This window comes from Terrapene carolina, unplaced genomic scaffold (genome assembly GCF_002925995.2).
Source record: "Terrapene carolina triunguis isolate 2854851 unplaced genomic scaffold, T_m_triunguis-2.0 Scaffold23, whole genome shotgun sequence".
NCBI classification, from domain to species: domain Eukaryota; kingdom Metazoa; phylum Chordata; order Testudines; family Emydidae; genus Terrapene; species Terrapene triunguis.
This window is the reverse complement of record NW_020664374.1, coordinates 22,730,558-22,743,743: the sequence shown is the minus strand read 5'-3', so window position 1 is coordinate 22,743,743 and position 13,186 is coordinate 22,730,558. Positions and strand designations below refer to the sequence as shown.

Below are 13,186 nucleotides of genomic sequence, written 5' to 3'. Positions count from 1 at the left end.
CCAGTGCGGGGCACGTGCCCTGCTGGCCCCTGGGTAGGGCTCCTAGGTGCTAAAATAATAAACGCGTGTACATAGTAAAACTAACACTTCACAGCTTGCTTGCTCGGTGTATGGATAGAAAATGAAGGCTTCATCCACGGCATTTGTCCATAGGAACAGACCTGACAGAAGAGGTTGAGCCATTTGAAAGCAGGCCCTGGTGGTGTAAGCCAATTAAAATCAGTGGAGTTACACCAAGGATGAATTTAACCCACTATGTTAACTTCCCCTCCTAGGTTTCTGAGAGCAGACATCTGATCTTTGTCCATTGCAAGAGAAAAATCAGCAATCAATGAGGCTAGAACAGTCTTTGTACCTTATACAACTCATAAGTCCATCTGCAAAGAATCAAGGAAATATGAATGCTCCAGATTACCTTAAAGTCCTCTGTCCCTTGGTTAGAATGCTTGCATCAGTATATGTTCATAGTCCGGAGGTTGGAGCAGGAATCAAAAACGCTGTCTAAACACCTTCCATCCCCCCCACCCCTTCCCTCTTGAGGACGCCTGAGTAACAGCACAATACACATGCTAACAAACTTAAACAAAGGCTTTGTTTAAGTTTGTTAGCATGTGTATTGTGCTGTTACATTCTTTATATGGCTTTATGCCTTCCCAAGCCGCAGTGCTGCTCCACCCCCCACTCCAGAGGGCAGGGGGGCCTAGCCTCCCCAAGTCTTTCCGGTACCCCATACCCGCTAAAAATCTCTTGCCGGTACTGCGTACTGGAGCGTAAACCCAACTTGCACTTCTGCCTTGAAATCAAAAGAAGCTGCAGGATTCCTAATCAGCAGAAACTGTGGCTTGTATAACTTCATCATTTCAATGGCTAAACCGAACACTGTGGGAGCAGAGGTAAGGAGGACTACCTGGAGCTAAGTCACAAAGCAGAGCAGAGTACTGGCCTTTTGCATCAATCTTGCCAGCAGTGGAAGATGCTGACTCTTGGCAGAGGGCTCATTCAGGGAAAGACATTTCCTCCTGCTGCTTAGCACCAGATTTCTAAATTGACCAAGCAGCTGGGGGACAAGGCAAAGAGCCTTGTCTCCTTTCTCCCTGTCCACAACTCGGGGAGCATACCTCAACTTTGCTTGTTACACTCCTATTGCTATGCAGATGTCTTCAGTCACATGCATCAGAGCAGTGCCCCAGCTTCAATCCAGGAGCAAAGCTGGGGTCTGGAAAATCATACATTTAGCCTGAAATTACACAAAAATAAAAATTATTTGAAATGGTTTTTAAAAGCCTCAGTTGACATTTTACTAAACTTTTACTATGTTTCAATTGGTGGGATCTCCCTGTAACAAAGTGATATTTAGGGCCCTAGTGAAGCTTTGTGGTCAGCATTTTCTACTGGGATGTGACCTTTGACTTTTCTTCAGAATGGCAGTTTACCAACAGTGCTGACCAATCACAATCCATATTACTCAATCCCTCATTTGTATACAGATTGCGTTCATTTGAGACGTACATGCTGCTCACAAAGGGAGAAATGCGGTAACTCCAGAAATGGTGTGAGAATTCCTAAATGCACAGACTGCTTATAGCCCTTCGTCTTTTCAGCATCTGAGTGAGTAGGATGTGCACCATCATCTACTTGTTTCCCTGCTGGTGCTAGGTCCTTACAGAAATGGTAAGAAGGACAATATGGTTTATCCTCCAAAATCTAAAAGAGCTACTCTTTATGTTCTAAAACAGACTGATGACAACTATTTTACTTGTCTACAAGTGGATTGGACATTCCTTTATGTAGATTAGTGAACCTGTGCTGTGAGGAAAGAAGGAATGCTAGTTTTTAATCCTAGTTTCTTACCTGTTTACGAGCATTTTACCTACCATTATCAGAACGTCGTTGGCTCTCCTTGTCATATGGATTCTTAGAGCATGAAGGAACATTGAAGACAGTAAAACAAATTCTTGAGCTACCTATAAATAACCCTGTTCCACTTGGATTTGTGCATATTTTCCCCAGTGTATCCATTGCCTCTTTAATGTGTGTACAGCACAAGATCATATCATTGAGGAAAAGTGGACAACAAGCAAAGTAGACATTAAAAGAAATTAGTCCAGTACTGCTAATCCCAAAGGTTCAAAATTCATGAGTCAAATCCCCAAAAAATCATGTTGGGGGTCTCTGTGTGTGCGCGCACACGTGTGTGAGAGAGAAGATTAAATTGTGTTTTTTTGGTCTTTTCGATTTTTGAACTGCCTCTGTCTGGCCTCAGTGTGTGTATGACAATTATTGATGCCAACTCTCTGAAATTTATTGAGTAAGGGGATTGTAGCTCTTACTGCAGGAGCTCTCACTCCTACATCTGCCAACTAGAGTTGCCAGTTTTGGTGGGACATATTCCTGGAGATTTCATCACATGACAATCTTTAATTCCTGCAGATTCCAGGCCAATCCTGGAGGGTTGGCAACCCTACTGCCAACCCCCAAACCAGTTCTGTTCCCATCCAGTCCCCATGTTAAATCTGCCCCCACATTAGCATGACAAGGTGGGTGAGGTAATATCTTTTATTAGACCAACTTCTTCTGGTAAGAGAGAAAAGCTTTTGAGCTTCAGGAAGAAGAGCTCTGTGTAAGATCAAAAGCTTTTCTCTCTTACCAGAAGAAGTTGGTGCAATAAAAGATATTACCTCACCCACCTTGTCTCTTTAATATCCTGGGGCCAACATGGCTACAGCAACACTGCATACCACATTAGCATGTCACACCAGTTCTGCCCATATCTCAGCTATCCCTTCACATCAGTTCTGTACCTCCAGGCCCCTCATCAGTTCAACCCCGACATCAGTTTTACCCATCTCTCAGCCCCCTCCCATAAATTCTGCCCTCAGATCAATTCAGCATAAAATATGTAAACCATTTCAACAGTTTGTGTTCATTCAGTGTCTTTGTAAAATACTTTGGAATTTTGAACTGGTCACATTTTTTTTTTAATTTAAGCAAAGTAAATCCATTCTGTCTCTTTGTCATCTGTTGTACAACCAGAAGAACATCTGTCATTCAGGCAGTACCAGCATTTGAGCCAGTACACAATGACACAGTTAATTTATCAAACAAATTGTTGCCAAAGCTCCACTGTGGGACAGTGCAGATTAAACAATGTCCTTTTCACTAATGCCTGGCCAGTTCTGACATTCAGCTCTGACACAACAGCAATGAGTTTGTTTCCCAGAGCATAACAAGTGCTGCAGAAAAAGGGACTGTGGGCTGCAGAAAAGAAAAACAGCTAGTCAGATTTGGGTCTTCATATGCTAAATGGCCTTATCACAGCAGATTAGTTGAAGCTGATCTTTAACCTCTCTTGAACAATTTGGCATGATCTTTGTTTTAAATACAAGAAGTGGGAATTTCAATTTTTGTGCTCAAAGTAACTCAAGGTTCGGTCAAGGAAAGTGTGAAAGCTGCAAAGAGAAGTGTGAGAGAAGCAAGTTAAGGAAGATGGTAGGCTGCCAAAAACGCAGGACAGAGGAGGAAACTCAGGATACCTATGCATCCAAATTTCAACGAAAGGTGATTTAGATTTTTTTCATGTTTTTTCTGCAAACTATAACAAACATACAGATTATGAATAGAACAAATTAGGAATTATCATTGCAGCCTTAAGAAAAGCAAATACAATAATTAATAAGAGATTTTTTTCATCAGCTCATCTTTATATCTAGTTGTTGTAGTATGTACTTGATCTTAATAAAGTACAGTATTATTATAAGATAAATAGTTAAAATAATACTTCCTGGTTGAGGCATTGTACACCAAGTTTATATTTGTAAATGTTAGAATCTCTTGAAAATGCAGGAGTAAAATATTAATAGAATGCAGGCAGGTCATAAATTATAGCAGTGTTAGCAAATTTCACTGCCATACTTTGTTTAGAAATGTCTAACCATTATTTTATCACTTTTATATACCATATATCTTTCAGTGCATATGTATATATGCACATGTACACACATTCGGAGTGCATATAGTTCAGTAATTCTTTTATTTCTTCTATGTATTGGTCTGAATTCAGTCTTGCTGTAACTCCATTATCATCAGGGTTTATAACGGGGATGAATTTGGCTCTTTGTAACTATTCCAAGAATGACTTATCAAACTGTGCTATTTATACCACATTCCAACGCGACTTATTTAAACTAATGTAACCCTTAAAAATGAAACACTTCAAGGAATTTTTAGAAGAATATACCTTTAAAATGAGAATAGATGAAACAACAGGTTTCAGATAAGGATCCTGATGAGAAAGGTTTCCCCCCGCATATGTGCCACCTACTTAGATGTTATGTTTGTTTCCAAAATATGTTATTCTTCAAGTATAGTTAACTGATTGAATCACTAAAAAGAAGCATGTATTTTTTCATTTATGTTTGTGTAATATTCTGGTTAAACATCTATATTTAAACTGCAGCAATCTGACTTTTTAATGGGTCTTCTGTCTGTTAGACACTGTCTTCATACACCACTTTAAATCACCTGTTAGGGTCAGGCTGAAGAGAAATGGAAATTGAAGTGCAGACATGAAGCCTTAAAGCCATCAGATTCAAACTGTTCCTAACGCAGTAGGCTATCAAGCTGGAAGGTAAAGTTCAAGATGGCACGGTGGCAGACACAGCTTTTTTTTTTTTATGGCCTGACTGCATTAGTGACACTGAAAGAGTCAAAGAAGAGTAAGTGCATGGACTGAGCCTGATGAGAACACTTTTTAAAACCCATAGGCAGGCCAAATTCTTACTGCAGTGACATTAAACTAAATCCAAATAACTCCATTGACGTTAATGGAGTGACACTGGATTTACATCACTATAAAATAGCAGTTTTCAAACTTTTTGAGCTAAGCTCCCCACCCCTTTGAGTTGCAATGTTTGGTTATGCTCCCCAATACCTACCCCTCCCCCCTCAGGTTTTTAGGGTGGCGGAAGGTGAGTGTGATGGTCTCTGGGGTCAGAGCCAGCACTGGGCACTGATACTGACCCAGAGGCTGGGTGGCCCACTGTGAGTCAGGGGGTGGAGGTTGTGCTCCCTCCCTGAGCCCCCCGTAACGTTGCACTGTGCCCCCCTCACGGGGCATGCCCCATAGTTTGAAAACCTCTGCTGTAACAGATATCAGAATCTGGCCACCTGCCTATTTAAAACCCTATTCCCATCCAAATCGAGAAGAAAAGTACAAAATATTATAATATAAATTAAATAGGGAAGACAAGCCAGAGCAAACTCACTGAGAATGAACCTTTACATTATTATAATGTCTAACAATTAATTCTGGTGCCAATGGCTTTCAAAGCATGTAGTTATTGCCACAGCATGAAAGTCTCTGTTTTAACCACTTTCAGCACTCTCACGCTACAGTTTCACAAAAATGAACAATGAATATATAAGCAGCACATTATTGCAGAGAGGCTGTTACAATCCAAGCCCTGGCTGAAGATCAAATACACACCCACTGGTGAACTAGAAATAGATGCGAGTTCTGAGCTAGCTCAGTATCTGGTGTGTTCACTAATTCAAGTTTTTTCAGTAGATAAAAGGAGATCATCATGAGAAAACATATAGTTTCAAATAACAACATTTCAAATAATTAGTAGCTTACTACTAAACACACTAAGGCTCCAGTCTTGCCATTAGATTCTTATTGTAGAATCAGGGTCTAATTTATTAAACACTGAGTTGCTTTCACCATTCATATTTGGTTACTCTTTTGCATTTCAATCAGTTTGGACAGTGAAACTACACAAGCCAAATTTCATTCTTGTCTACAGTCACTTGAACTTTCTAGTTCATACATAGAGATATTGGTATTTTTTTAACAACATTTGGCCTAATGACAATAGATTATTATTTTATTTATTCAAAAATTCTCCCCATGCTAAAATTGGAAAAAGAAAATGATGAATCCCACTCCACCTTTCCCTCTGCTTGCCAAACCTTATTTATAACCTCCCCAACCTTCACACTTTAGCTAGGCTTGCAAACCCCTTCATACATCTGTCCTCCTCCCTTCCCATCAGGATCATGGTTTGCTTTATCTACATTGTATCAGCCTCTTGCTGCAGCCTTTTCTTTGTGAAACTGTCTTCCCAATGTGGCTATGCTCCAGGGTAGTGTCTCGGACCATGTTTGTTTTGTTTTTTATTCTATTCTCAGGTTCCCCATGCCCTCTCTTGATGTTTAGAGAAGACCATTTCTGCAAATTTTAGGGCATAACTCCTTTGATTTGTCCAAAGGTGGGATGTACCAGTGCGGCATACCAGCCCATATTAGCTCACTTCAAATACAGATGTGAAATCCACAAGAATACCAACACTGTGTTTGTACATGACAGCCAGGAAGTGAAAATTGTCTAGTTTCATTGTCCATTCTGAGGCTAGGTCTACACTACCCGCCTGAATCAGCGGGTAGAAATCGACCTCTCAGGGATCGATTTATCGCGTCCCGTCGGGATGCGACAATCGATCCCCGAATCGACGCTCTTACTCCACCAGCGGAGGTGGGAGTAAGCGCCGTCGACGGGAAGCCGCAGAGGTCGATTTTGCCACCGTCCCTACAGCAGGGTAAGTCGACTGCGATACGTCGAATTCAGCTACGCTATTTGCGTAGCTGAATTTGCGTATCTTAAATCGACCCCCCCCGTAGTGAAGACCTGCCCTGAGTAAAATGCAAAAAATAAACTATAAAAATAGTCCTGGAACTTTCATGAAGTTACTGTCAGTATGCTTGGATGAGGCCAGCAAAGCTTTATTAAAATAATATATCATCAGTGTAGAAGGTTATAATGTTGCTTGCATACTTAAAGCATAGTGTTGGATAGGAATGTATATTAGACTAAAATTTTGTCTTACATTTAGTATTTGTGAGCTGGAAATTGTACTATGTTCCTTCCCATCTCCCACAGCACCACTATATAGTAGAAATAGACAGTCTCTTGTGCTCTACCTTTGGCCTTGTCTACACAAAGTTGAGAAGCTCAGGCCTTTCTGTTCACTGATTGAGGCAAAGTCTTGTGGAAACATAGTCTAGTTCCATACATAACATAGTATTGATCATGTAATTAAAAACCATCATAATACATACTCACAGGGGAGCCAAGTTAAGGTTGTACAGGCAGCCTTAATTCTGGCATTTCCTAACTTTTTGGGTGCTTGACTTTGCAACCTTAATAAATGTCCTTTTAGCATAGCTTTTGTGTGTAATTTTGTGGTTTATTAAAACTGTAAGCTGAGAAAAAAAACCTTTCATGCCATCATATTGACGCTATCTGGTTCTTCAGCTGGGTTAGAACATTTATATCCACCACAAAGACCTTTGACACATGAGCTACAGGAGTAACTGATAGCAATAGTAGGTTGTCATCTGCTATGTGGACCACCACTAGAAAGGGAAGAGGAACACATTTAGCTAGTAGTTTTCACAAATATATTCAGATAGCAGATACATGCTGAGACTCAGGAATCTTGGATTCCATTCCAGGCTCTGTGCTGAAGTGGGCACAGACTCTTCTGCCCAGGTTCCCCCAAGCTTGACTCCTTCTGCCCCATCCCCTAAAACCCATCCCTGTCCCATTCCTGTCTCTTCTCAATTCCAGTGCCCGGCCCTACCCCAGGTCAGAGCAGCTTTTTGGGAATGACACACACACAGTCCAATCAGCACTAGGAGCTATGAAACTCTCAAGCATACTCATTAAGAGGGAACTGTTAAGAGATTTTAGCAGCTAAAACCTAAAAAGTCTCTACTGAGCATGTATAAATAGTGACTTTTCAAAGGTTTATAAGTTGCCCAGATTTGGGTGGATTTTCATGAGGATGGCAAAAGAGACCTCCCTGACACAAATTTTCAGTCTTTGCTCCAAAGCAGGGGGGGTCCTAGAGCATTTCAAAGAAAAGGTCTCCAGAATTATTTAACATGGGTAAACCAACATATTAGATCCTAGCCTTGTTCTTGGAAACTGCTAAATGATTTTAGCTGAATTTTTTCAAAAATACTGCGCCTGGTGCAGACACCAGACTTTGGAAATTTCAGCCCAAATGGTTAAAGATTGGAAAAATTATAAGCAACTGAAAACAGGGTCTTATAATAGGAAGTGTCAGGCAACCTTAATAGGCTATGCTATTTAGATTTTATGAGTACAGTTGTTGATCCTTTGAGTTCAAAGATGACCATGACATCACTGATTAATTTGGTTTTGTTGATTTGGTTTTTTGAACACCTGAGTGGGTGATCAGACCAATTTGAGCTTTGAATTGTCTGTGGCACACTGAATAAGAGATGCCACTATGGGTTACTTGATTAATAGCAGACATGCTGCTGCTGTGAGATTCACGCTGCTGGCACTTCTGCTCTGCCTCAGTATTTCTCCTCTGCTCATAGACTGTAGCTCCAATATGGATGAGACTTCACTAGGTAGAACGATCATGAGTGAGATATTCCCAAAACTGTGTCAATGTTGAAATGCCTCCAGGATAATTTGAGGGAGTCTTTGAAAGGTTTCCTCTGGCCTCTCTGAAAGTGCTTTCCCTCCTTTAGCATGCCACAAAAGATCTTCTCTGACAGTCACTCAACTGACATTCTGGTGACATGGCCTGCCCATCTCATCTGTGATTTCACACACACACACACACACACACACACACACACCACATGTTTTTTAAATAAGAAATGTATCTATTCCCTTCCCAGGTTATTTCACAAGTTTATAACAGTAAGTAAGCAAGTTTTATGTGAGCATCACAGCAAAGATGGCCCTTCAGGAGGGGAACTTGAATGCAGCAGGGATAGGATCCTTTCAGATGCACCCAGAAAGTGTGTTCCACACATCTGGGGTGGTTAGGAGGAGGTATGGAGACATTTGTATGAAAATCTGAGAAATGGCCAACCAAAGGCTAGCATCATTAGTGGAGCAATTGGTGTTTGGGGGTGATTTCTGAACAGGGCCGGGTGCATAAGTAGGGAGGGACAAGTTGTAGAGGGGCAGAGCTTTGAAGATAGACTCAAGAAGCTTGAACTTGAGACAGTGGAGGAGGAGAATGAAGCAAAACAGTCTGAAAATGGGTCAGGGAGAAAATGATCAATAATATGGACAAGGAAGCCAATCTTAGCAATAGCATTTTGTGTAGATTTGAAGGAGCTGATGTGCATGACAGGGAAGCCAGAGAAGAGGAGGTAATATTAATAAAAAGAAGACATAATGAGGGTCTGGATGTGAGCTTTCACTGAAGGGATACAGAGAAAAGGATGGATCTTAGCAATGTTGAGGAGGAATAAGCAATAGAATTTGGACACGAAGAAGAAATTGTTGTTCTTCAAACCCAATAGGGAGATAAAGGCTCTAATTTAACTCTTCTTAAGGCCTCCACTTTTGGAAATGTTGAAATGCTGTGTTGTAAATTTCTGGTGTGCAGCTCTAGTATTAACTTGGGGCCAAATTCTGAAGCCAAAGGGGCAGTTGTACATGTGTGTATAATTTGTACCCTAGTCTTTGGTTCTATGGAGGAAATGGCCTATTAACAGCTAGCTGAGTTCATCAAAATGCTTCATAGTCTCATCCTGTGCATTCAACAGATGAATCTGACTGCAGAAATGTTTGGTTGGCAATCTGTCCTTCCTTGACAACCAGATAAGTGAAAACCGGCTTGTTAAAATTAACAAAGAGAATCAAGCCAGCCACTCAGCTAATGACAGAAATGGTAGGTCTACTTGGTCTTAACACTAATTGGTCAGCTATTTATGTATCTAACAGAAGTGCAAGTGTAAGATACAAACTGTTATCCTCTTGGGAGGAAATCCACTATCATTGCTCATCAACTGGAATTTTGTTCCAAATTAGTTTACAAAAGCAGTGCATATAAAGCCCAATATCCTTGGGGGGAAGCGGGAAATGGGGGGGGGGGAATAGGGATACATAGAGAGGCCATAGCATGGGGGAGGGAGAATATGGGATCCTGGTATGGCAGGAGAGAGGAGTAGGGCGCGCACACACACACCCTGGCTGGTGAGTTTGGGACCGTGGTAGGGAGAAAAGGGAAATGGGGATGCACGCAGATCCCTTGGCATTGGTAGAATGGGGGACTCTGCAGTAGAGGAAATGGGGGCACACAGAGCTCTTGGCATGATGAGGGGGAGATTGGGGAATCCTGATCTGAGTGGAAGGACGTGCACACACAGCCATTGGGGATGGAAGAATGAGGAACCCTCATATGGGAGAAGAAGTAATGGGCGGCACACACAACCACTGGCAGGGGCAGATTGGGAAACCTTGGTGTGGGGGAAAGAGGTAATGGGGGATATGGAGGAAAGTGGGAAATGCGGTCACACACAGAACCCCTGGCAGGGAGAGACTGGTGGACCTGGTACATTGGAGAAAGTGGGATATGAGGGAGAAAGGGAAGAGTGGGGGAACACAGAGCCCCTGGTATGGGGGGAAAGGGGAATAGGGGGCACACAGAACTTTTGGCCTGCGGGAAGGGGTGGGTGGTAGCACTGAGTCACTTAAATATAGGGGAATGGGAAAATGGCACATGAGAGCTTGTGTGTTTACAGGGTGGGTGGGAGTGGAGAGGAAGTGAAGAGCCCCTGGTGTGTGCAATGAGTTTGGCTTACGAAAACCAGAGTGCAGGACCCCCTACCCTAGCAAAGTTCTTCATGTAACTTCTGCAAAATGTGTATCAGGGCCACTATTAAAAGCCCCCGTTTTCAGGAGTTTATGATTTTGTGATAATTCACCTTGTGATAAAGTTATTTGTACAAAATGTAGATGTCTATACATTTAAATTATGTAATTAGAAGTAAATTAAATCTTACAGGCTTTGTGCCTTCTGACCATACCTAGTTCAACTATGCATTTAAAAATATGTTTTCAGATAAATGGGAACACTGGAAAATAAGCAAACTTTATATACACACATGTTTTGTCACATGCACTGAGTCCAGTGGGATTGTACTGGTGCAAATGACTGGAAATTGACCAATGGCCCTGTTGTTGATGCAAAAGAAGGAATAGAACCCAACTCACTCTCCTAGCTGTGGTAGCTGTACAGAGCTAACAGGAGTAAAAAGCCATAACAATCTTATTTTTGTCACTAAAGTCAGCAGATATGACTCAGAAGCAAATCTGTTGAGTAGGCAGGTGCTGTTTTTACATTACTTTCCAGAGTAGACTCACATTTCTCAAAAGCCATAAACATGAGTATATAAAACAAGAACCCAAGTATATGTACTACCAAATCTCCATTAAAAATGATATCCAGGTTGTAACAAACAAAACTCACTAACTCATAGAAGACTGCTATTCTACCTTTACTGTTGTTCCCTTTCTTCCCCCAGGATTGTTGTATCCACCGGGCAAGGTATTAACAAACTTCAACAGAACTTTATTTACAGTGGAAATCTCTTTACCAAGCTGTAGCTGCACACTCTAACTCTCCTAGCCTCCTCAACTCCTCCCCCCTCCTTCCTGTTTCCTGTCCTTTCAGACTCCCAACAGCCAGTGCTCCCAGTTCTAATAATCACATGCAGCATCTAAACACCACATTCCCTCCTCTCTTAAGAAACTTTCCAAATTAAAATAAACATTGTTGTTCTAACCACAGGTACAAATATGAAACAAGACACTATACTGTTGGCAGGAATATTACACTGAAAACACTGTAGATACTACATAACATAGTCTCTAGTCCAGGCAGGTTGTCTGGATCCGACAGGCCGTCTCTCAAGCCCCGGTTCCAGTGCAATGTCTCGTTGTGTTGGTTCTATGGTGAAGTCATCCAATGCAGACTGGGTGTTGGCATAATCTCCTCTTGGTGCATAGGCAGGTGCAAGATAAGAAGCATTCCATACCCGCCCATCAGAAAGTCGATAGGTGTAAGGTCCCTTCTTCTTTATGATTTTAAGAGGAGCTGTGAATTTATGGTCCCCTTTGCGTAAGATTCCAGGTTTTCGTATTCTAACAAAGGAACCACACTCAAACTTTGGTTCCTTAGCACCCCGCCATTTGTCTGTGAAAGCCTTAGACTTTGCTTGGTTCTGTTCAACTGTCTTTCTCACATCATCCTTGTTTGGGGCATCAAGTCATGCCTTTAACAATCCAGCAATGTTCAGTTTAGTATTCAGCTGTTTCCCATGCAGTAACTCTGCGGGTGATCTTTGCGTTGTGGCATGTCGTGTAGCCCGGTATGCTTGCAAGAAATCAGTAGTGAAGGGTATCCACAATCGCCCTTCCAGTTTAGCTGTTTACAAACTCTCTTTCAAACTTCTGTTAAACCGTTCGATTTCCCCATTGGCTTGAGGGTAATATAGGGATGACCTCCTGTGTAAAATGTTCCTCTCTGCTAGAAAAGTTTCAAACTCCAGGGAAGTAAATTGACTACCATTATCTGAAACCAGTTATTTGGGGTTACCTTCCCGGCTAAAAACTGAAGAGAGGAACTTAATTACTGTAGCAGAAGAAATTTGCTATGTAAACGCTACCTCAGGCCATTTGCTGAAATAGTCTATTAAAGTGATGGCATAACAACAGTCAATTGGAGCAGTATCAAAGGGTCCTACAATGTCAATCGCCACTTTTTTCCATGCAGATTCAGGAAGAGGAACAGGCTGTAATGGAGGGGTACATGTCACTGCTGTCTTATCATGCATTTGGCAAGTGACACAGGATTTTATGAGTGCTTCAGTTTGAGAGTCCATCCCTGGCCACCAATACAGATCCCGTAGTCGTTTGGTTCTGACAATTCCCTGATGAGTATCTTGTGCCAGGTGTACGAGTTTTGACTGTAATCCTTCTGGCACAAGTAGCCGGTGTGTACCTCATAGCACACAGCCATCGAGCAAAGAAAGTTCATCCCGAACTCTAAAATAAGGCAGCAAAACTGGGTCAAGGTTTTTAGGGTTACTGGGCCATCTCTTTGTCAGAAATTCCCGTAATTTTTGTTGAATTGGACACGCTGAACAAACAGCTTGAAATTGTTCTCTTGTAACTGCAGTAAGAGTGCTTGTAATAAGAGCAACTACTACATCCTCATCCTCTGGTGGACCATCTGGTGAAGGCAAAGGCAGGCGAGAAAGGCAATCAGCTACCACATTTTCGTTTCCAGGCTTATATTCCAGTTCATAATTGAAAGAGAATAGTCTTGCAGACCATCTAGCAATACGA

General features: G+C 41.7%; 1 protein-coding gene across 1 annotated transcript in view; it reads left to right on the top strand.

The window, feature by feature from the left end:
* Positions 1-3,363: 3,363 nt before the first annotated feature.
* Positions 3,364-13,186, top strand: part of LOC112118065 (choline-phosphate cytidylyltransferase B) — a 66,169-nt gene continuing 56,346 nt past the window's right edge. The window contains exon 1 of the mRNA XM_024216264.1: positions 3,364-3,558. Coding sequence (XP_024072032.1) covers positions 3,364-3,558 — 195 coding nt within the window. The remainder of the gene's footprint in view (positions 3,559-13,186) is intronic.